The 24,609-nt window shown below is 47.5% G+C and overlaps 1 protein-coding gene and 1 long non-coding RNA gene across 2 annotated transcripts in view; one reads left to right on the top strand and one right to left on the bottom strand.

The window, feature by feature from the left end:
* Positions 1–24,609, bottom strand: part of LOC149343930 (uncharacterized) — a 142,069-nt gene that overhangs the window by 106,406 nt on the left and 11,054 nt on the right. The gene's annotated exons all lie outside the window — the stretch shown is intronic.
* LOC149343931 (uncharacterized) lies at positions 3,609–4,826 on the top strand. Its single transcript, XM_089542790.1, has one exon. It carries the CDS (start codon positions 3,609–3,611, stop codon positions 4,824–4,826), a length of 1,218 nt encoding a protein of 405 aa, XP_089398916.1.

Raw genomic sequence — 24,609 nt, 5'->3', positions numbered from 1 at the left:
CTGGAATGGGAACAGTTGGGGATAAGAGTTAATGGAGAATACTTGAGTAATTTGCGATTCGCTGATGACATTGCCTTGCTAAGCCACTCAGGACAAGAACTGCAAAGCATGATCAATCAGTTAGACAGGCAGAGCAGAACGGTGGGGCTAAGAATTAACATGCAGAAAACCAAAATAATGTTCAACAGCCTAGCAAGGGAGCAGCAGTTCGCAATTGGTAGCGAGGTGCTGGAAGTAGTAAGAGAATATGTCTACTTAGGGCAGGTGGTGACCGCAGATCCGGATCTTGAGCGGGAAATAACTAGAAGAATAAGAATGGGGTGGAGCGCATATGGCAGGTTGTCTCAGATCATGAATGGTAGCTTACCAATATCCCTGAAGACAAAAGTATACAACAGCTGTATCCTATACCGGTGCTCACCTATGGGGCAGAAACGTGGAGGCTAACAAAGAGGGTTCAGCTTAAGTTAAGAACAACGCAGCGAGCTATGGAAAGGAAAATGATAGGTGTTACGTTAAGAGATCGGAAGAGGGCGGAGTGGGTGAGGGAACAAACGCGGGTTAATGACATCTTATTTGAAATCAAGAGGAAGAAATGGACTTGGGCACGGCATGTAATGCGAAGGTCCTTAAGGGTAACGGAGTGGATTCCAAGAGAAAGCAAACGTAGCAGGGGACGGCAGAAAGTTGGGTGGGCGGATGAGATTAAGAAGTTTGCGGGGATAGGGTGGCGGCAACTGACAAAGGACAGGGTTAATTGGAGGGACATGGGAGAGGCCTTTGCCCTGCAGTGGGTGTAGTCAGGCTGATGATGATGAAGCTGCTCCGAGAAGGTGAGGAAAGAGTGGAAGACGACGACCGCTCCGGACGCCCTTCGACCAGCAAGGCCAAGGAAAATCTGTAGCGAGTGAAACATTTACTGCACTGTGATTGTAGGATGAGTATCAGAATGATTGCAGATGACGAGCATTCCTCAAACCCAGGTTTTTGAGATCGTGACAGAAAACGTAGCAATGACGAAAGTGTGCGCGAAGTTGGTGCCGAGAGCATTGTCTGAGGAGCAAAAAGCCAATCGGAAAGCGATCTGCCAGGATTTTCTTCATAATGTGAATGAGGACCCCGATTTTTTGCCCAGTACAAGGCGGCAACGCTGCCACAGCCCCCCTACAGCCCCGACTTGGCCCCGTCAGACTTTTTTCTAATCCCGAGAATAAAATCGACGCTCAAGGGGAAACATCGCGGATCGGGAGAGGCGGTTCACCAGGCTGTGACGCGGTAGCTAAAAAGCATTCCGGTCCAGGCGTTCCTGGAGGCGTACGAAAACTGGACAACTCAACTAGCAGCAGCGTGTAGGTGCGGAAGGGTACTACTTTGAAAAATTCTAATCGTCTGTACTACTCTTATGAATAAATTTTATTAAAGAAATGAGTCCTACAACTTCAAGAACAGACACTGTACAGTGCTTTGCGCATTTCCCCGGGTATCCTTATTCAATCCACGATCGAAAATGACAACGCCATCCTACGCGTACGTCGAGTGCAAGGATGGTTGAACCCTGGTTTGGTTTAGTTTATGGGGTTTAACGTCCCATAGCGACTGAGGCTATGAGAGGCGCCGTAGTGAAAGGCTCCGGAAATTTCGACCACCTGGGGTTCCTTAACCTGCAATGACATCGCACAGTACACGGGCCTCTAGAATTTCGCCTCCATAGAATGGTGGAAACCTATCGTCCCTGTTTCAGTAATCAAGGTCGTCACTCCGGAAGACGTTAGAGGTGAACAATAACATTTGCTGACGTTTAAGCGGTGAAGGTGACGATGGGGAAGAAGGATTTCATGACGACGACGTCGTTTTGCTAGCACGTAAGTACGCATTTCAAATAACTCTTTTGTGTGACTACTGTCTCCGCGTCGGTTATATGCTCGACGTCAAACGAAACTTTCGATCACTTCAGCGTCTTTTTTAACCAGCCATTTGTAAATTGTACAGCGTAGACGGAAAAAAAAATCAAGGCGGCACTTTGTTGACTTGAAATGCGGTGAGGCGCAAGAGTTCAATGCGGTGTTGCTGCTTGGGTCACTGATGTGTGGTTAAGGTGTTAAGCTTCGCTTCAAAGAGTGGAATGCGAGAGCGTCTTGCCACACTGCCAGGGAGCCCATAGAACGCCATCGCCCGTTCGGCTGTACGCCTTGCTCGTCGGTAAACTGGTTTTTGAGGAAAGGAAATGTATCTGTCTCGCATATCTCTCGAACACGCGTCTTTTGGTTCAACAGCCGAGCACCATAACCAGTCCGCCACCGCGGCGGCTACATGGCTCGAAAGTAATACGATACCTTAAGGTGAGGCGCCTGAAAAAAACACCAAAAATTGTGGAGGTAGAAGTGCGTGAACACTACAAGCGCTCTAATATGGATATGGGCACACACACACACACACACACACACACACACACACACACACACACACACACACACACACACACACACACACACACACACACACACACACACACACACACACACACACACACACACATTCACACACACACGCACACACACACACACACACACACACACACACACGCACACACACACACACACACACACACATATATATATATATATATATATATATTCGCCGCGTGTTTGAAGGATGTATACCGAGCCCTTAATCGAAAAGTGTTGGGATAAAATAATGTTTTAAGCAAAAAAAATTATGAACTCGAGTTGACAGTGCGTTGCTACTTCTGGTAACTCAGGCGACGAGTTATAGAGCAATATAAGTAATCTATACGCATAAACCAATGATATAGATATAAGTAGAAGAATCAAGGGTATTGTTTCTGAACACAAATTTGTGTTTAACAGATGACGACGGCATTAATGTTAAACCAATGAACGATAATCTGACAGCTTTTACTATCGAGTACGCATTAGAAGTATGCGGTAGGATGGTCCGACTGAATACCTCAAGCTCTCTCAGGAGACGGAAGGTCAAATCAAGTATCGCCAAATAATGAGGGCATCTGACCCCACAGACAGAATAGAACTGGTAGAGCTATTAAAGCTGATCAACAGATGCAGGTTAACCGACATTAGGAAGTTAAGTACGGTGACAATCGTTTATGTTGTAAATAACATAGGAAGACAAAAACCGATGAACTGGAAACTAGGCATAGACCAAACGCAGAGGTATCTGTTCAGAGACAGCGAGGGCAATGTAATGAGGAATATGGATAAGGTAGTCAAAGTACCAGAGGTATACTACACAAATCTCTAGAGCATACAGCATAGACAAGACGTCAGTAAGCAAGACAGTAGGGTACAGCAAAGCCACATCCTGTTAGTACCGAATGAGGACGTAAAGAAAGCTTTAGCAGCGGCGCAAAGAGGAAACTCAGGTGGCCAGTGTCAGATAAGCGCTCATCAGCTGGAGGACGGTAGAGAGAATGTACCAGAAAAGCTACCCACCCTGTAATTCCAATTCCCTATGAACTCCAGCCTACCGCAAGCTTGGAAGACCTCTAACATTACCTCACCCTATATGAAAACAGACCTCAAGGCCTTGAAAAGTAAAATGCCGGTCACCTTATTGCCCGTTGTCTCCAAATGAGAGGGCACGGCACTTGGCTGGCAAGCAACATGTCTAAGCATCCGCTACTGCTTTTGCAGATTTTGCCGTGGATTTTTACTGCTACAACAACCAGCAACGGTCAACAACTGGCCTTCTTCCGAGGGCCTCGTGACAATGACACCGTGGAATGCCTGATCTTCGATTACCGTACGTCATCTGTGACGTCATCACTCGACGCTGTACATAAGGAGCATCGCAGCGACCACTGCTTCAGAGGGCACGGCACTTGGCTGGCAAGCAACATGTCTAAGCATCCGCTACTGCTTTTGCAGGCAAGTGTTCCGAGCAATACCATTGTTTATTGTAGTGACAACCGCTTCTTGATAGTCGTGCCGTGCCCCCGCAAGTGTTGTGAAATTTTGTGCGACTGCTGGTCAGTGCTCTTATTGCTTTTGTCGGGTGACGTTGAACAGAACCCCGGGCCAAAAGTGAATGAGAAGTTGGAAGAAATTCTTGAGAACCAAGCTGCGTTCGCGCGTAAGATGGATGACATCAAAGGTGAAATTGTTGCAGTGAGCGCAAAAACCGACAACTTGCAGGGCCTTCTTGATGCATTTGATGCGATGAATAACAGGATTTGGAAGCTAGAAGAAGTAGTCCAACAGCAGGCTGCAAAGCTTATCGATTATGAGAACCGAAGCCGACGTTACAATTTACTAGTATTTGGCGTCACTGAAACTGAAACAGACACTGAAACGGAAACAGAATCAAAACTGAAGGAACTTGTTGTGGAAAATATATTTCAGAAAACTATGGGCGTGCAGGTTGACACAGTGGAGCGAATTCATCGCCTTGGTAAAGCCCAACCAGAGAAATGTAGACCAGTTATTCTTAAGTTTTACGATTCCAGAGAAAAGGAGAGTCTGCTGAAGAAAGGCACAAAGCTGAAGGGAACTTCTTGGCGTATTAGCCCTGACTATGCCAAAGAAACTGTAGAAGTGCGCCGAAAACTATGGGACAGTGCGGCTGCAGACAGGGCTAAGAAGGCTAAGGTCTTTCTTGTTCATGATAAACTTCGCGTAAACAATGAAACCTATATCTGGGATCACAGCCGAAACGAACGATGTCTGCTGTCTACAGGCCGCGGAGATAAGGCTGGTAATTCCAGACAGCACCAGTCAGATGAACCAGGCAGCCCAGCCCACCTTGATACCTCAATCAAGAGTGCAACGTCGGACACATCGCAGATATAGCTACGCCTTTTAAGTTTCAACGCGCGAAGCATTGTAAATAAGACTACAGAATTAGAATACTTGCTCCTTTCACAAAGTCCGCATGTTGCAATAATAACAGAAACCTGGTTGAATAACAATATATCTGCTGACTGCATTGTTCCTCCGGACTATATAATGTTTAGGAAAGACAGGGACACACGTGGCGGGGGCGTTTGTATCATCGTAAAAAACTCTTTATCTGCTGTAATAATGGAATGCAATGTTGCTGAAACAGTTTGGTGCAAGATAAAGTTTTATAACGTAACTTACACTCTCGGAGCTGTGTACCGCGCACCCTCTGCTTCACCTGAGTTCCTAGATGAACTAGACACTTTTTTATGTGCGAATGGCAAAACGAACACGAGACTAACAATGACCGGCGATTTTAACCTACCACAAATTAATTGGCAACGGCTATGTTCTGTTGGTCCTGATTCGTGTACCGGAGAGAAACAATTAGAAATTTTGTTCGCGTGTAACCTAAAACAAATTGTGCAAGAAGATACAAGAATAACGCCAAATTCGCGGTCATTATTGGACTTGGTGTTCCTGTCAAATAACATAAAAGAACACATTGTTAACGTTGAAGATGGTGTCTCTGACCACAAGATGATCGTTGTTGCCATACCACTTGCAACCAGTGAGTGCTCAAGGCCTTATATCCCTGTGCGCGTTAAAGATTATGGGCGAGCGGACGACACCTCCATTCTTGACTACCTGGAATCTGCCTTTGATGATTTTGAAACTGTCTATGATTCCATAACGGTAGAAGAGTTGTGGCAGCAATTTAAGAAAATTATACAACACTGCGTTGACAGATATATTCCAACTCGTGTTAAAAAGACGAAGCACCGAAGCCCCTGGATCACCAGGGACATAATTCATATGAAACGTAAAATAAAAAGACTACGTAAAAAGAAAAATAAACGTATCCCAATTTTGCGACTTCGTGCTGAGCTGAAGCAAGCGCTGAAAGAAGCTAAAAAAAAGTTCTTCGATGAAACGCTGGGCTGCTTCCTCAAAACGTCGCCGCAAAAGTTCTGGCGATACTTTAGTGATAGGAAGGAGAGAATACAGGAGATGAAGCACGAAAATAAGATACTGATAAAGAAGGAGCATATAGTAGATTACTTTAATCACTTTTTCCAGTCGGTATTCACTGCAACCCAAGATGACATAGACCTTAGTGCAGAACACCTGTTGCCTAGCCAAATGAATGACGTCATAATTACGCAGGATGGTGTATTTCAGCAGCTCCTCAATTTGGATGCTAAGAAGGCCAATGGACCAGACAACATACCAACCCAGTTTCTCCGAAGATATGCCGAGTGGGCGTCGAGATACCTTATACTTATTTTTCAAAAATCTTTGCACACCCATTGTGTACCACAAGACTGGCGCAATGCACTAGTAATTCCGGTGTTTAAAGGGGGAAACCGAGAACTTGTAAATAACTACCGCCCAATATCTCATACATCGATTTCTTGTAAACTTATGGAACATATTATAGCGAAGCACATCTTTCATCACCTAGAAACAAACGGTTTACTTTACCCTCACCAACACGGATTCAGAGCAGGCCTTTCCACCACTACACAACTTGTAGAGACAATTCATGATTTTGCAATGACGATTGATGGGAAGCAGCAGATTGACGTAATCGCTGTAGACTTTGCCAAAGCTTTTGACAAAGTGCCGCACAATAAATTAATTTTTAAACTGGAAAGAGCTGGAATTAATTTGAATATTGTGAAATGGATTAAAGCTTATTTAACAAATCGTAACCAAGTGGTCAAAGTGGATGGTCATGTGTCCAGCCCACTAGCAGTGCTTTCAGGAGTTCCGCAGGGTTCTGTTCTGGGACCATTGTTATTTTTAGTCTATATTAATGATATCTCTGCTGTTCTGGAACCAAATGTACGACTAAAGCTATTTGCAGATGACTGTTTAATTTATTCTACAGTTAGAAACAAGGACGACCAGCTTAGAACTAACAACTCTTTACACGCTTTAAGCGAATGGTGCAAAAAATGGAACATGGAAATAAATTATTCGAAATCAACATACACGCACATTACAACGAAGAAGTCTGTTCTTTTGTTCCCATATGTCATTGGTGACAAATGTTTGGTAAATGTAACTCAGTTTAAGTACCTAGGAATGACAATAACACAAAACTTAAATTGGGGCACACATATAGAAGAGGTTTGTTCTAAAGCATACCAGAAGTTATATTTTCTGAGAAAAAAATTGGAGCATGCTACACGGGATGTAAGACTAATTGCATATAAAGCTTTTGTGAGGCCAGTCCTTGAGTATGCGTCAGTAGTATGGAGTCCTAAACAGAATTATTTAAAGAAACAATTAGAAAGAGTTCAGAGGTACGCAGTACGCTTTATTTGCTGCCGATATCGAAGGACAGACTCAGTTGCGGATATGCTCTCTTCCTGTAACCTGGATTTATTAGAAACACGACGACAAAAAAATCGGCTCAAGTTATTGTTCCAGATTCTCCAAGGATAGATAAATATTCAGAAGGAAACATACATACAAGCACCAGGCAAACGCAGTTCTAGAACAAATCATGGTCGGATAATTCAGCCTTACAACGCCCGTAGTGATACTTTCAAACATTCCTTCTTCCCTCAGGCAGTTGAAATGTGGAATGATTTGCCAATGAGTGTTGTGGAACAGAGTGATGTGCATGCATTCGAACGATCTCTGGATAACCACCTGCTTGAAAGTACCATTTGATGCTTGACTGAATGATGTACCGTGTCATGCTGATGTATTCAATGCTTGTGAATAGTGCTGTTTTTCTATGAAATTTTTATACCCTCTCTGTAAGGACCCTCACACGAGGGTTGACAGTATTGTTAAATAAATAAATAAATAAATAAATAAAATTATATATAGGGTAATCGGTAATGAAATCTGGACATAGTTAAACTTCTGTCAACCAAATGATCAGCTAGGCGCTCGTAAAGGCTCCTCTACGATAGTCCATATTGTCACGTTGTAGTGACGGCAGTCCAGCGGTCGGGAATACACCAATAGGACTTGGAAACGAAGCTCTTTATTTGGGCTGACTTGCGCCCGCAAAAGAACTGAATCCCTCGGCGGCAGCGTAAGCAACAAACGTGCTCGTCAATCGTCGAACTATGAATGCCCGCCGCTCGCGGCATCGCTCAATTTAAAGCCGGCTTGGAAACTTCGAGATAACAGGACAAGATCATCTACATTAATCTGGAAAAGCCTAGATGCAGCTCTTCATGGCTGCGATCAATCCAGATTAGTCTGGTCGCTTCTCGCGTCACGAACAAAAGTGATAGCAACCCTTTCCTGCGGCCTTGAGCGCCAACGAACGAACACTACAATGATACGCGGCATTACCCCCCTCCCAAAGAAGCATCATCTGGATGCTTTATAATGAAAATAAACATGGAGAATGCAAACTTAGAGTCCTTTAGCATTCATAATATGGCTTCAGGCGTACGACATGTACGACTTCCGGGCGTGTGCGGCGTCGCTGAGATGCTGTCGTGCCGTCGGGGATGACTTCATAGTCGAGGTCACCGATGCGACGGAGAACCCTGTACGGGCCTAAGCAGCGTCGCAGCAACTTTTCGCTCAATCCATGGCGGCGAATTGGCGTCCATATCCAAACGTGATCACCTGGCTTGTAATGCGTGTCTCGTCGGCGCAGATTGTAGCGTCGGGCGTCGCTGTGCTGCTGGTCTTGAATGCGAAGCCGCGCAAGTCTTCGGGCTTCCTCGGCGCGATCAAGTTAGGCGGCGACGTCGAGGTTGTCTTCGTCGGAAACGTGCGGCAGATTTGCGTCGAGTGTTGTCGTGGGCTTCCTGCCGTATACCAGCTGGAATGGGGTAAACCTGGTTGTCTCCTGGACGGCAGTATTATAGGCTAAGATCACGTAGGGTAGGATAGAGTCCCACGTCTTGTGTTCGGCGACGATGTACATGGAGAGCATGTCTGCGATGGTCTTGTTCAGACGCTCTGTGAGTCCGTTGATTTGCGGATGATAGGCTGTTGTCCTCCGATGGCCTGTCTGGCTGTATTTTAAAATGGCTTGCGTCAAGCTCCGCTGCAAATGCCGTTCCTCTGTCTGTGATGAGCACTTCGGGGCACCGTGGCGCAGTAGAATTTGTGCGACAAAAAATTTTACGACTTTTGTTGCGGTACCGTTAGGCAACGCTTTTGCTTCGGCGAATCGGGTCATGTAGTCGGTGGCCACGATGATCCACTAGTTACCTGATGATGAAGTCGGAAAGGGGCCGAGGAGGTCGATTCCTATTTGCTGAAAGGGCTTAGATGGTGGTGGTATTGGGTGCAGGAGTCCGGCTGGTCTAATCGGAGGCGTTTTGCATCGCTGACACTCGCGGCACGTTTTCCCATAATGGGAAACGTGTGCAGCTATCCGCGGCCAATAGTACTTCTCTTGGATGCGGTGCAACGTGCGAGCAATCCCGAGATGCCCCGCAGTCGGCTCATCATGGCATGCCTGCATAATTTCTTGCCTAAGATTCTTGGGCACGACAAGAAAATGTACTGTCCTGTTGGACGCGAAGTTCTTCTTCAGGAGGACATTATTGTGAACGACTAAGGACGACAGTTGGCGCTTGAACCCACGAGGAGGCGATGCGGTCTTGCCTTTCAGATAATCAACTAGGCTTTGCAACTAAGGATCCGAGCGCTGCTGCTTCGCAAAACATCTGGCACTTGCCGGAACTAAGAAAGCTTCGTTGTATTCCTATTCGGGTGCTGCGTCGACAGGGGCTCGCGACAAGCAGTCTGCGTCGGAATGCTTGCGGCCCGATTTGTAGACAACAGTTATGTCGAATTCTTGAAGACGCAGGCTCCAACGAGCAAGGCGGCCGGAGGGATCTTTCAAATTGGCTAGCCAGCACAGAGCATGGTGATCGCTCACGACCTTGAATGGTCGTCCGTACAGGTAGGGGCGAAATTTCGACGGGGCCCAAATAATGGCGAGACATTCTTTCTCGGTCGTCGAATAGTTGGCTTCGGCTTTCGACAGTGAACGGCTAGCGTACGCGATAACTTTTTCCTCTCCACCATTTTTCAGAACGAGCACCGCTCCTAAGCCCACACTGCTTGCATCGGTATGGATTTCGGTTTCGGCGTTTTCATCAAAGTGCCTGAGCACAGGAGGGGACTGTATGCGGCGCTTTAGCTCTTTGAAAGCTTCCTCTTGCGGAATTTCCCATTTAAAAGGCACCTCGGCCTTGGTAAGTTGGGTCAAAGGCTGAGCAATGCACGAAAAGTTCTTGACGAATCCCCGGTAATAAGCGCACAATCCAAGAAATCTGCGTATTGCTTTCTTGTCATTAGGCTGTGGAAACTTTGCAATCGCAGCCGTCTTCTGTGCGTCTGAGCGAACTCCATCCTTGCTTACGACGTGACCAAGGAACAGCAGCTCCTCGTAGGCGAAGTGGCACTTGTCTGGTTTCAGTGTTATGCCTGAAGACTTGATTGTTTCCAGCACTATCCGAATCCTTCTGGGGTGGTCTTCAAAGCTTGTGGAGAAGAAAAAAACGTCACCTAAGTTGACTAGACGAATTTGCCACTTCAAGCCTGCGAGCACCGTATCCATTACTCACTGGAGCGTCCCTGGGGCAGAGCAGATGCCGAATGGCATCACCTTGAACTCGAAGAGTCCGTCTCGCGTGATGAACGCAGTCTTCTCGCGATCTCTTTCGTCGACTTTAATTTGCCAGTAGCCGCTCTTCAGGTCCATCGATGAGAAGTACTTAGCGTTGCACAGCCGGTTCAATGTATCGTCTATGCGGGGGCGGGGGTAGACATCCTTCTTCGTAATGCTGTTCAGGCGACGGTAATCGACGCAAAAGCGAAGGGTGCCGTCTTTGTTTTTCACTAGGACGACTGGTGCTGCCCAGGGGCTCCTCGATGGCTGGATGACGTCGTCACGAAGCATTTCCTCAACTTGCTTGCGGATAGCTTGGCGTTCTAGCGGTGATATGCGGTAGGGGCTCTGTCGCAGTGGTCGGGCGTGTTCGTCTGTGACAATGCGGGGCTTGGCAAGCCGGGTTCGTCGCACATTCGATGCTGATGAGAAGCAATCACTGTACTTTTGAGGATGATTGCGTATTTGGTCGTGTCTGCTCCGTGGTAATGCTGGGTTGATATCAAACCTTGGTTGATGGCGTTGATCAGATGGTTCTACGGGTTGGTCGGGTAGGGCAAATATGTCTGATGTCTGCCAGCTCGCCGAGGAAAGCGATCGTAGTACCTTTGTTTAGACGCCGGTATTCTTCGGTGAAGTTGGTTAGCAACATCGGGGCTTGGCCATTCCGGATTTGGGCGACTCCCCTTGCGACGGCCAGTCCTCGATCCAGGAGTAGCTGAGTGTTCCTCTCGATGACGCCTTCGGCAGTTTCGATGTCTCCAGTACCTATGCAGGCGAGGATACGCGATCGGGGCGGCACGCTCAATGCTTCGTCGAGGACGTTTAAGGCAACGTGATGAGTTGCGCTCATCGCAGCAGGTATGGTGTTCTCCGTGGAAAGCCTGATCGACTTAGATCGAAGGTCGATGATCGCCGGATGTTCATTCAGGAAGTCCATTCCCAAAATCACGACTCGCGGTCATTGCTGTAGGACCAGGAGGATTGTAGCATAGGTTCTCCCATTTACAGTAATTCTCGCGGTGCAGCGTCCTGACGGCGTAATCAGGTTACCACCTGCGGTGCGGATCCGCGGGCCATCCCAAGTTGTTGTTACTTTCCTGAGTCGGACAGCGAGTGGCCCACTCATGACCGAGTAGTTAGCTCCGGTGTCCACCAAGGCAGCAACCGTGTGACCGTCGACCATAACTTCAAGGTGACTTGTTCATGTTTTCGTATTGCACGTTGTCTTCTGTGTACGATCTCGGCTTTTTCGGGCAGTGAGACTGCGGTGGGCGTTATTAAGATCGACGTCAACAAGTCTCGCCGGGTGGCCGCCAGCACGCCTGCTTCTACTGTGTATGTCTGCGAGCAACATGAGTGTGATTGCTTTCGGGCCTGCCGCCATGGACCGCACACACGGAGAGGACCCAGGTGCCAGCTGACTTCAATTACGGAGTTTGCCCGGTTGGAGTGCAGGACCAAAACGGACCCCCTTTCCTAAAGGTCTGCACGTGTAGAACGCCGCCGCCGTCGCCTCGGGGAGACGAACGTTATCTTCCCCATTTGCCGTGCCAGGGAACAAAGGGCCTCGTTTCCTGTTGCTCTTAGGCGTGCCAAGCACCGGGACAAGCTGGCGGGCATCATCTCCGACCCTAGCGAACGTCTCCAAGCACGAGGAACTACTTTCGGCCTTTTCGTGACCTCGCGTCCGGCCTCGAGCGGCGGGTGACATATGACGATCAACAGATGTCGGTGACCCGCAGAAACCTTCGGCAGGCCGGGGGCCATCACCTACCACAGTCGACGCTACCTCGACGACGACCTTCTTTCCCTCAGACTCAACATGTGACGGGGGCGTGGCCCTAAGTGCAGTGGTGTGTTTGTGCACACAAGTTTGTGTTGTTTGTGCTCTGGGCCCCTCCCACCCCTGCGTGGGCGTCCTCAACCTAGGGACTTTGGGGAACGAGAAGGCTATAAATGTCGACAACGAATGCGGCAGATCAGCCTACCATAGAGCCTCATTTTGAGCCTCACTTGAGCCTCACTTAGCCCCATTTTGAGCCTTACTTGAACTGCACTTCAGTCTCACTTCTAACCACCATGTTGTAAAAATGTAAATAAACCCTCTTGTAATCTTCCTCCCATCACCTAACTCTTCCACTCGACGGCAATCCTGTCCTGGTGGTGGTGGGAACGGGTGTCGAAGCTTGACCGCGAGTTGCTGGCGCTGCCACCTGGCGAAGATGGGGGGAGTTCGGGGTCGCTTGCTAGCTCGCTGCTGCCGCTCGCTGCTTGACGGGACCGCGGTCAAGCTTCGACACTCGTTCCCACCACCACCAGGACAGGATTGCCGTCGAGTCGAAGAGTTAGGTGATGGGAGGAAGATTACAAGAGGGTTTATTTACATTTTTACAACATGGTGGTTAGAAGTGAGACTGAAGTGAAGCTCAAGTGAGGCTCAAAATGGGGCTAAGTGAGGCTCAAGTGAGGCTCAAAATGAGGCTGCATGGTAGGCTGATCTGCCGCATTCGTTGTCGACATTTATAGCCTTCTCGTTCCCCAAAGTCCCTAGGTTGAGGACGCCCACGCAGGGGTGGGAGGGGCCCAGGGCACAAACAACACAAACTTGTGTGCACAAACACACCACTGCACTTAGGGCCACGCCCCCGTCACATGTTGAGTCTGAGGGAAAGACGGTCGTCGTCGAGGTAGCGTCGACTGTGGTAGGTGATGGCTCCCGGCCTGCCGAAGGTTTCTGCGGGTCACCGACATCTGTCGATCATCAAATGTCACCCGCCGCTCGAGGCCGAACGCGAGGTCACGAAAAGGCCGAAAGTGGTTCCTCGTGCTTGGAGACGTTCGCGAGGGTCGGAGATGATGCCCGCCAGCTTGTCGCGGTGCTTGGCACGTCTAAGAGCAACAGAAAACGAGGCCCTTTGTTCCCTGGCACGGCAAATGGGGAAGATAACGTTCGTCTCCCCGAGGCGACGGCGGCGGCGTTCTAACGTGCAGACCTTTCGGAAAGGGGGTCCGTTTTGGTCCTAGGAGCACTCCAACCGGGCAAACTCCGTAATTGAAGTCAGCTGGCACCTGGGTCCTCTCCGTGCGTGCGGTCCATGGCGGCAGGCCCGGAAACAATCACACTCAAGTTGCTCACAGCCGTACACAGTAGAAGCAGGCGTGCTGGCGGCCACCCGGCGAGACTTGTTGACGTCGATCTTAATAGCGTACTCCGACGTCACTTCTCTGGGCGGTGGTATACGGTTCAAGTCTGGCCGCGTCGTCGTCGTCGGCGGCGGCGGTTTTGTCGTCGTAGTTGAGGCATGGTCTTGCGTTTTCGTCGATGGAGGATCTTTGATCTTGCGCTCAGAAGCAACCTCACCTCCAGAGGCTGCTTTAGTCAGTTTAACCTTCGGGGGCTGGGGGAGCGTCCACGTATCGTGTAACCTCAGCTAGGAGATACAAAGCGCGGTGAAGATTGCGACGGGGAACGTGATAGGCGGCTCGGCGATGAGCATCCTTCCCGATGCAAAAATTCCTCGATTTCGGGCGGTTGCTGGCTGGGTCGGGATCGTGGAGCGTCGTAAGAGAACCCTCGGATGCCCAGTCTCCTGTATGGGCACTGTCGGAGGACGCGACCGGCTTCGCCATAGTGGAAGCATAGTGGCCGGCGCTGGTCGAGCGTTCTGCACTCGTCGCATTTCCTCGGCTGTGTGCGACGCTCGAAGGAAGGGCGGGTTGGGGCGAGGGGGCGGCGGTCCAACGCAGCTGGCTGAGGGCGATAGGGGCTTGGGTCCCGTCGTCGAGATGCAGGATGGCGCACAGCTGCGGCATAAGTCATGGCTGTGGGCTGCAGAGGCTGCGTTGTGGTCGGCGTCACACCCAAGGACTGTTGAACTTCATCCCGGATGACGTCTGTGAGCGATGAAAGCTGCGGACGCGTTCCCGTTGGCAGCAATCCTCGGAGCTCTTCTCGCACAATTTCACGTATAGCCTCCCGCAGGTTATCGTTGTTTGCGGTGTCCACGCAGCTTCCTGACAAAAAGCGCTGCTGATGGTCATACTGGCGGGCTCTGGCATCAAGAGTTTTTTCCATGGTGGATGCCTCTTCGACAAAATCCGCGACGGTTTTGGGTGGGCTGAATACGAGGCCCGCAAAGAGTTGCTCTTTGACTCCTCGCATAAGAAGCTTTACTTTTTCTTCTTCTTTCATGTCTGCGTCGGCACGCCGAAAAAGACGCTTCATCTCCTCAGTGTACATTGCAACGGTCTCGTTTGGATGTTGTACGCGAGACTGTAGCAGCTGCTGGGCACTCTTTTTTCGCACGACGTTCGTGAAGATCTTCAGAAGCTGCTCCTTGCAGGTTTCCCAGTTGGTGAGGCGAGCTTCCACATTCTCAAACAAGATTCTTGCTGGCCCTCCAAGGCGAAGAAGACGTACCTAAGTTTCGTAGCGTCATCCCAGTTGTTGAAGACAGCCACACGGTCGAACTGTTCCAGCCATTCTTTGGGGTCGGCGCCAGGCGAAGCGTCGAATGTTGGTGGTACCTGGGGCTCGTGAAGAATGATTGGAGTCGTCGTCTGGGGCAAGCTCATGGTGGATGTTGCTACTGGTTTTCCCTTCCGGGTAGGTTCCGACAAAATCCCGAGCTCAGGTGCGTCCCCTAGCGGTGTCGGCTTGCGCGGTGGACTGGGAGTCAGGTCTTGCGGCGAATGACTCAGAGGGCTCGCGTCACGACTTGGAGGGGGTGTCCGGAAAATAGAAGGCTACTCATCACCTATACCAGATGTCACGTTGTAATGACGGCAGTCCAGCGGTCGGGAATACACCAACAAGGCTTGGAAACGAAGCTCTTTATGTGGGCTGACTTTGCGCCCGCAAAAGAACTGAATCACTCGGCGGCAGCGTAAGTAAGAAACGTGCTCGTCAATCGTCGAACTATGAATGCCCGCCGCTCGCGGCATCACTCAATTTAAAGTCGGCTTGGAAACTTCGAGATAACAGGACAAGATCATCTACATTAATCTGGAAAAACCTAGATACAGCTCTTCATGGCTGCGATCAATCCAGATTAGTCTGGTCGCTTCTCGCGTCACGAACAAAAATTCAGGGGGCACTTTGACTGTCTAAAGTGCGTAGAGGCGAAAGCGTTTTCCGCACCACTTTCAGTGCTTCTTTGGCACTGGTGGCGTCACATGTAATTGAGTACTAATTACCAATTGATGAGAAATCACTAATTAATGGTTAATTACTGATTAATGCCTGAATACTAATTAACTGCTAATTACGCTTAAGCTTCAGCTTCGCCTTTAGGAGTGGAACGCGACAGCGTGTTGTAGCGCTGCCAGGGAGACCACGGAACGCCACCACCCGTTCGGCGCGATGCCTTGCCGTTTCAACGCAACGGTTTTTGAGGAAAGGAAATGGCGCAGTAAATCTCTGTCATCTCGGTGGACACCTGAACCGCACCGTAGAGGAACGGAGGCAGTGGGAGTGAAAGAAGAAAGACGAAGATGGCCAGTAATGAAGAAAATGAAAATTGTATTTGAGGAAAGAAAATTACGCAGTAACTGTCTCACATATCTCGGTGGACACCCGTCAAAATTCAGGGGGGGGGGGGGGGGGTTGCACTTTTTCGACCTAAAGTGTGGTCACTGATGTGTGGTTAAGATGTTAAGCTTCGCCTCTAAGAGTGGAACGCGAGAGCGTCTTGCAACGCTGCCAGGGAGTCCATAGAACGCCATCGCCCATTCAGTTCTACGCCTCGCTCGTCGGTAAATTGGTTTTTGAGGAAAGGAAATGTATCTGTCTCTCATATCTCTGTGGACACCTAAACCTCGCCGGAAGGGAAGGGAGGAGGATGGCAGTGAGCGAAGACATCGTATTCACTAGACGTGCTTTTGTTCATTCCAAACCATCGAGCAGGCATGGCGCAGTGGATAGCATGCTCGTCTCATACGCCGAAGACCGGGGTTCGATTTCCGAGCTCGACCAATTGCTTACTAGGTTTTATTTATTTATATGGCCTGACTAGAGAAGTTAATTAGGCCAATTGGGTAATTAAGCAATTAACTAAGCCCAGTCCCACTTACTTGGAGCATCACTATATGGTCCCTTCAATTGGTTGCACGGTTACTAGCCAAAGTACAATTGGCCCCGTTTGAAATTGGCGCACTGTGACGTCACGACCGTTTCGACCAACTGAAAAGCGTGACATTCTCTGTCGACAACTGCTGCTTACAACGATGAGACAATTAAGGCTTTCGCCTTAAAAGTGATAGCAACCCTTTCCTGCGGCCTTGAGTGCCAACGAACGAAGACTACAATGATACGCGGCAATATCAATGCTGTCAATAAGTTAATACTGAAATGAGATGAATATAACGAACCTAGATATATATGTTTTTTAGTTTGCAAGGAAACATTTGACTCATTCCAAACCTTAGCAGTGATGCAGGAATTACAGAATCAGGGTATAGATGAGCCTTTCCGAAAATACGGGAGAATACCTAGAACGGCTGCCTAGCCACCATAGTGCTCCATAAAGTCACGAATAAAATTCCAGTGAAGATTGCTGACAGGGACGGAGGCATGACCTCGCCAAAGCTATTCACAGCCTCCTTACGGAACGTATTCGTTGGCTTGGTTGCGAATAGTAGTTGGTATTAGGGTTAGGGATGATACCTTAGTATTCTTCAATTATTTAATTACATTGCATTTGTAAGTCACTCAGCGCGTTAACTGCAAAGCATTAATGATGAAATAGACAAGCGTAGAAGCAGTGGGTCTAGAAATTTATATGCAGAAACCCAAACGAGTGTAAAATCTCGGAAGAAAACAACTCTTTATTGTTAGTAGCGAGGGGCTGGAAGCGACAAGGGATGTGTCTAGCTAAACCAGGTGGTGCTCGCTGATTCAGATCGCCAGAATGAAATAACTAGAGCGTGGGCTGCGTTGGGTTTAGTGACGCATAAGAATCTAAGGCTGTCATGCGCCGAGCTCAAGGTGTAAGAAAATTGTTTTCTGCAGAATGTTACGAAGAAGCAAAAATCATCAGCGGTGTCAAGGACTAAAAAGTTAGTTATTTGCTACTACATTGTAATGCTGGGAAATAAATTTTAGAAATGGCTAGTATTGAAACCTTTAAAGGGGGTCGAGTAACCTCAGCGGCCATGCTTGGGTGGGCAATGATACCTAGGCTCCCAACCAATGAAGTAAAACCTCAGCATTCTTCTCAGGAATGAGAAGACGGCTGAAGTGTATAAAAAATTGGAGCAAAGCTGTGGATAAGAATTTATATTCACTCGAGAAAACCTGCTTATCTTGAAAAGCTAAAAAACACTAGACATGTGAGCATCTCCCTTGTCACGTAAGACAAGTGTTGGGTGAAAAGGAATGCATTCATTGTAAAATTGACTGAAGTAACTCTTCCTTATTTTTTTTATGTTCAGCGCATGAGAATAAAATTCATCAATTTTAAGGTGACCTCCACATTTTTCACCTACTGGTTTGTTTTGTTTTGTCAGTTGTAAGTTGTGTGTAAGGGGTGTGTGTGCAGTGCGGGGACGACACAAAATTACTTCTATACAACGTTTCTGTTGACCACAGGTCTTCCATTCACCAAGGACGGGCTTTACAAAGTGCATATTGTTATTAACTTCACTGTCCTATGAAGCCTGCCATTTTCCTCTCAGTTTATTATTCACTAGTTTTACCCAGTCTTGTAAGGTATGTACTTGTTTTACTTGTACATTACGGACACGTGCGGCTCATGCATCAAGGCTCTCCTTCCCCCGGTTTCCCGCGTGACTAGGGACCCAGACGAACATTATTGTACTGCTGGCCGCAAAAGTTTCCGGGATCTGCGATGCGCGGAGGAGCGAAGCAAATGCATTGCTGCACCATCTGCCGTCTATCGCAGCTCACTCCCACTACTTCCGCAGCAGGCGTGCTGTGAGCCTCGACACCGCTCTCTGTAACGCAGATGGCACAGGAATGCAATTTTTCTTCGCGCTACCACCAATCGCAGATCCGGCAAACTTTTGCGGTCGACAGTAGGTCTTTGTGCTCCAGCTTTCATTGCGTTATGTATTATTTTTCCTATTACGAGTATAACTGCATTTCTAGAGTTTAATTCTGTAAATAACATAAGATAGTTGGTGTTGATTACATATTTTGTATACTCTTCTTGATTATTTCTTTAACTGCGACAGCAATGGCGTACACTTTGGTCGTAACAACTGATGCGCACTTATGTAGCCAGGCTATTTTTTCTTCTTTCCCTCATATTACCGCGCTGCTAGCGTAGTGTGAGGTTTTATAGCCATCTGTTTAAAAATCTATGTAATTCTTGTAAATCTATGTAATCTATGTAAATCTATGTAATTCACTGTCAAAAACTATAGCAGTAAATATTTTTTAAAGCTTGCTTTTTTGAATATGTGTCCACCTAAGATCACATACAGGAGGGAAGTTGTATCAAGGTGGCAGTGGGTGGTGTATGGGGCAATATTGGGTGGTGTGTTGAGTACTCCTAATCCTTCGCATTTTGTAGCAATAGCTGCACTACGCCAGCCGCTTCGCGAGGACAGCGTGGCTGCGCGCTGAGCCGTGGCACCATCGCTGTGCCAGCTGCGCGCACGCGCGGAGGGAAGTTATAGCCCGCAGCTGTTGATCGCGCCGCTCGCCTGCCGCTGCGCCGATGGCGGAGCAGGCGCCGCGGGCCTCGTGAGTTGTGCGCACGCGCGGAGTGAAGTCAGAGCCTGCAGCTGGTGTGCGCGCTGGGCGCCTATATTACGCTAGCATTTCGAGCCTTCAGCCTGGCGGCGCCATGGCCACCATGGCGGCGCCGTGGCTGGTCACGTGGTTTGCCCCGTGGTATGGAGCAGCTGCCGGCGGCGCGGCGCGGCGCATCGGCGAAACCGAGTTGGGGAGGAGTGGACAGGGGGAGAAAGTGAAATCATGTACAGGGACGACGATGAAGAAGGAAAACCCAGAAAAACGAAACAGCGAAAGACTTACTTTGCAATTGCACTGCGCGAGTTCCACTCGGCTAGCTGTAGCTATCGCGTCAGTTCGGGTTTAACCAGAGCTAAAGCACAGCGATTTTGTTTTCTTCAAAGCGGGGGAGGTGTGGTCTGATTGCATCGAGTTTGTTGTTAAGCAGTTGTTTGGAAGGGTATTTTCCAAATATGGGGTAGCAGATATCATTCGGTAGTGAACAGGCTTTTAGGACGTATGAGGATGTCCGCATGGTTTTCTGTCTGTAAAGGAGGGTTGATTGATTTCGACATTTTATGGAGGATGTTCTGTATGCACCAGTGGAAAGACATAACCAGGGATATGCATGGGATCCAGTTGTTTTAGGTATGATGACTTGCAGACTCATGATCAGGCCTTCTTTTGTAAAGGATGCTCGACAATAGACCATATTCACGCAATCAATCAGGTGATAGAGAAATGCGCAGAATATAACCAGCCCCTATATACAGTGTTCATTGATCACGAGAAAGCATTCGACTCAGTACAAAACTCAAGCAGTCATGCAGGCATTGCGAAATCAGGGTGTAGAAGAGTGTTGTGTCAAAAATGTTTGAAGATATTTATAGCTATTGCACAACTACCATAGTTCTAGGAAGGGAGACATGATCTCGCCTATGCTATTCACTGCCTGTTTACCAGAGGTATTCCGGGGCCTGAAATGGGAACAGTTGGGGATAGCAATTAATGAAGAATACCTAAGTAATTTGGGATGCACTGATGACGTTGCCTTGCTAAGTCACTCAAGACATGAACTGCAAAGCATGATCAATGAACTAGACAGGCAGAGCAGAACGGTGGAGCTAAAAATTAACATGCAGAAAACCAAAGTAATGTTCAACAGCCTAGCAAGGGAACAGCAGTTCTCAATTGGTAGCCAGGTGCTGGAAGTAGTAAGACAATATGTGTATTAAGGGCAAGTAGTCACAGCTGCTCCGGATCATTAGAGGGAAATAACTAGAAGAATAAGAATGTGGTGAAGACGCATATGGCAGGTTCTCTTAGATCATGAATGGCAGTTCACCAATATCCCTCAGGAAAAAAGTATACAACCGCTGTATCTTACCGGTGATAACTAGAAGAATAAGAATGGGGCGGAGCGCATATGGCAGGTTCTCTCAGATCATGAATGGCAGTTTACTAATATCCCTCAAGAGAAAAGTATACAACAGCTGTATCTTACCGGTACTCACATATGGGGCGGAAACGTGGAGGCTAACAAAGAGGGTTCACATTAAGTAAAGGACAACGCAGCGAGCTATGGAAATAAAAATGATAGGTGTAACGTTAAGAGATCGGAAGCGGGCGGAGTGGGTGAGAGAGCAAACGCGCGTTAATGATATCCTAGTTGAAATCAAGAGGTAGAAGTGGACTTGGGCAGGGCATGTAATGTGAAGGCAAGATAACCGCTGGTTCTTAAGGGTAACGGAGTGGATTCCAAGAGAAGGCAAGCGTAGCAGGGGGCGGCAGAAAGTTAGGTCAGATGTAGTTAGATGAAGTTTGCGGGAATACGGTGGCCGCAACTGGCGAAGGACAGAGTTAATTGAATAGACATAGGAAAGGCCTCTGTCCTGCAGTGGGCGTAGTCAGGCTGATGATCATGATGATGACACGAAGCACCTGTAATCTAGGCAGGATCATACTATAGCACTATAAATTGGCCAAAGACATGCCCTATCGGACCGCCACCGTTTTCGTGAAAGCACCTTCAGGACATTTAAGGATTGGGAAGCTTTCTTCTTCAGGCTGTTTATGAGTGGAAGGAATGTGAGCATATTATCAATAACTGAAGCTAGAAATGTGTACAGACTTTTGAGCTAGTTGGTTTATAGCAGACACGTACAAGCGCAAAAAAACTCGGACAGAGAAGAGACTTGGTCAACACGAGCCCTTTGTTGTCCTTTGCTCGTGTTGTCCAAGTCTCTTCTCTGTCCGTGTTTTTTTGCGCTTGTGCGTGTCTGCTAGAAAAGTGTGTTTTTAGTTTATTGGTAATTAGTTTCTCTTAAATGGAGGCTGGAATATCTCTCTAGCCCTCGTTTGAGAGAGAACATGAAGGCCAGTATTTTGTGAGGAGAGAACTGGAATCTGTTTCTGTTTTCTCATGACGCTAGATTATTCACTGCCAATTGTACTTGTCTCACGTATGTTGATATGCTGATTGCTGTGCAGGCAATTTGGAGATCAACATGAAATCAGTATTTAATTGATGTTTTAATCATTTCTGCAATAAATTCATTCTCACGATAAAGGGTGTAGTGCTTAAAATACACCCCTGTGACACTCCATTCTCCTGAGCAAACTTCTTTGAGATGATTGAACCTAGGCGTACATGAAAGGATCGGTTGGATAGGAAGTTTTTTATGCAGTTCAATATCCTTCCTCGTATTAGAGGCTCTGCTAAGTCGCGGAGTATTCTGATAGTGCAAGTTGTGTCTTATGCCTTTCGAGGTGAAAGAGGACAGGAAGACTGTGTTGTCTATGTATGAAAGCGTCTTGGACAGTATTTTCGACGCGAACTAAACGAACTGCGGTCGAGCATACCTTTTAAAAACACAACCATGACTGTCAAAGAGTTCGCGAGATTCGAGCACTATGGTTAGCCTGATATTCAAAATGCTTTCAAAAGACTTGGCGAGGCAGATGGTAAGAGCTATCCGACTATAACTGCCAGGGGATGCTGGCTGCTTTCCAGGTTTCAGGAATGGCACTATAATGGCTTTTTTTCATGCTCGTGGAATTTTTCCTTCTGTCAATTTTTTTTCATTTCAAAAGTGTTTCTTCAGAAGCTTGGGAAAGATGCGCCAGTATTTTGTAATGTATTTCATCAGGTCCTGGAGCAGTCTGATTGGCGGCAGATAAAATTGTTTATTTCTTGGATTGCGATTAATATAGTCAAGGGTTCATGTGTGCAACTACATGTTGGAATTCTATGTTTTGCAGCTCTGTTTTTGTAATTTAAAAATGATTCTGTGTAGTGTGCGGAACTGGAAACACTTGAGAAATCTTCACCCAGGATGTTTTGTTGTTCCTCTATGCTGGTTTGCGTATCACTGGCTGTAAGAAAAGGAGTTGTGGAAGAGAAGAAGTCACCATTTAATTTACGAACTTGCTCCCACATTTTCTTGGATGTGATTGAACTGTTTACAAGCGATGTGTACTTTTTTCCCGGAAGCCTTCTCAGCATTGCGCCGGATATAAAGTGCATTAGACCTCTCCTTTTTAAAGTTTATAAAGGTCTCGTGTATCGAACACGTTCGAAAAATTACCCAAGCTTTATTTTGCTCCTCTTTCTTCTCTCTACATTCTTGGCCGAACGACATCTTGTGTTTGTGTCGAACCACACCCAAATCTGAGGGATAACCTGTCATGCCTCAGAAATGATGCAGACAACTCTGTACAGCTGATTTTTCCTGAGCTTGGAAAACAGTATGTGTCTTTTCTTCTATTGAGGAGGCGGATATTATTTCACAGAATAAAATATTTAAAAATACGACCCCTAGTATCTGTTTGGCACCTCCCCAAAAACTAGACTTAGCATTATAAAAACCCCGGCTACAAGACATGGCTCCGGTAGCTGCTCTAAAGCTACCTAATTCGTGAAGTGTAAGTATTAAGGTTGGTTCGAGATAAAGAGAACAAATTGTGATTCTTTTAAAATGCAGGTCTTCAAGCCCGGTCATTTTGACAGTGTGCCGGACCTCTTAGCATCGTGGAGGTAGCTGTTTTTAAGAGAGGTGAAATAGAAGTACATTTATTGCTGATTCTAACTCGCAAGATTTCAGGCGGAGACCTATGATTGCAGCTGCAATGAATGTATTTATTTTATATATTTGCCTCTATCACTATTACAGTATGAATCACCATAATAATTTGAGTCAGTACCACAGCATGAGTCAGTGACAAACGAGCACGAATGTTTGGGACAGCTAGCATTGAGAGCTCTTGTCAAGCGCAAGTCGTGGCTACAGCGATGTTCAATACATCTTCGTCAGCACACTTCAGAGGAGGAACGGCAAATCACTACGATAGTTATACTGGCGCTCTACATAGCGGCCACATATATTCGCGTACTTCCTATCGGCCATTCATCACACACTACTGGCAGGCCGGTTTTTTTTTTGGCTCAGGGTTGTTGACTAAACTTTTGCATGCCAGTACTTATTTTAAGCTAACCTAACACTATTACCCTCACACTCATATGTGAACAGTCCCTGGCATACATAATCATTTTCGCCAGTTACCTGCGATAATTCCTGCCTAACTTCGCAATTGTGTTTTTAACGCTGTCGACATTGTGAGTAGCGGTTCACCTGCAGCCTTCCCACATTATGCACTGCATGAAGCGGTCCCTCATCCAAGCTGCCGTTCCTTTCAGTACCAGGCTCTTAACCTAGCAATTTCTCGAGGCGCAAAGTTACGGTGCAGCCTCCTCCGCTTCAGATTGTGTTGGTGTCCCTTAGTTTAGAGTGGATGAAAGTGTGACCTCAGAAGCGTGGCAAATATCACGATTTTTTTCACCGCTTCTGGAAACTGGCGATTAGGTCCTCATTATACAAAATGGATGCACAAATCGTAATCACCATCTCCTAGCCAACTTCGCCACTGCAGTAGAAATGCTCGTTTATTATCCCTCCAGGTAACCCGGTCCCGTGCCAAGTGCATCCGCCTTCTCTCTAGTCTCATCCACCCACATGATGGGCTGCCGTTACCTGCTGCTTCGCCGGCTACCTCAAGGGATCATGGGATATCCTTCCTTCGTCTTTCATGCCCTGCAGGAGATGTAAAGATGGAAGAATGTCCTTAGAAATGTAGTTCTGTCGCAATTATTCACCGAGTCAGATCTGCGGTGGGGTTTGATCTGGCCGAACTGGGCCATTATTCCGTCCTTTCACGAGAACACAATATTTCTTTCGTGGTGTAGTATTTGTCGACAACCTTCCATATGAACACACATGTAGAATGAAGGTAATTTACAGAAATCAAGGCAGGAGATTTCACAGCCAATTTCGAATATATCATACGTAATACCGGGGACAGAGGAGTCCAGGAGCGGCCTCCGC

This window comes from Amblyomma mixtum, chromosome 5 (assembly GCF_055824585.1).
Source record: "Amblyomma mixtum isolate Tamu chromosome 5, ASM5582458v1, whole genome shotgun sequence".
Classification (NCBI taxonomy): Eukaryota; Metazoa; Arthropoda; class Arachnida; order Ixodida; family Ixodidae; genus Amblyomma; species Amblyomma mixtum.
This window is presented reverse-complemented; position numbering and strand designations above follow the sequence as displayed.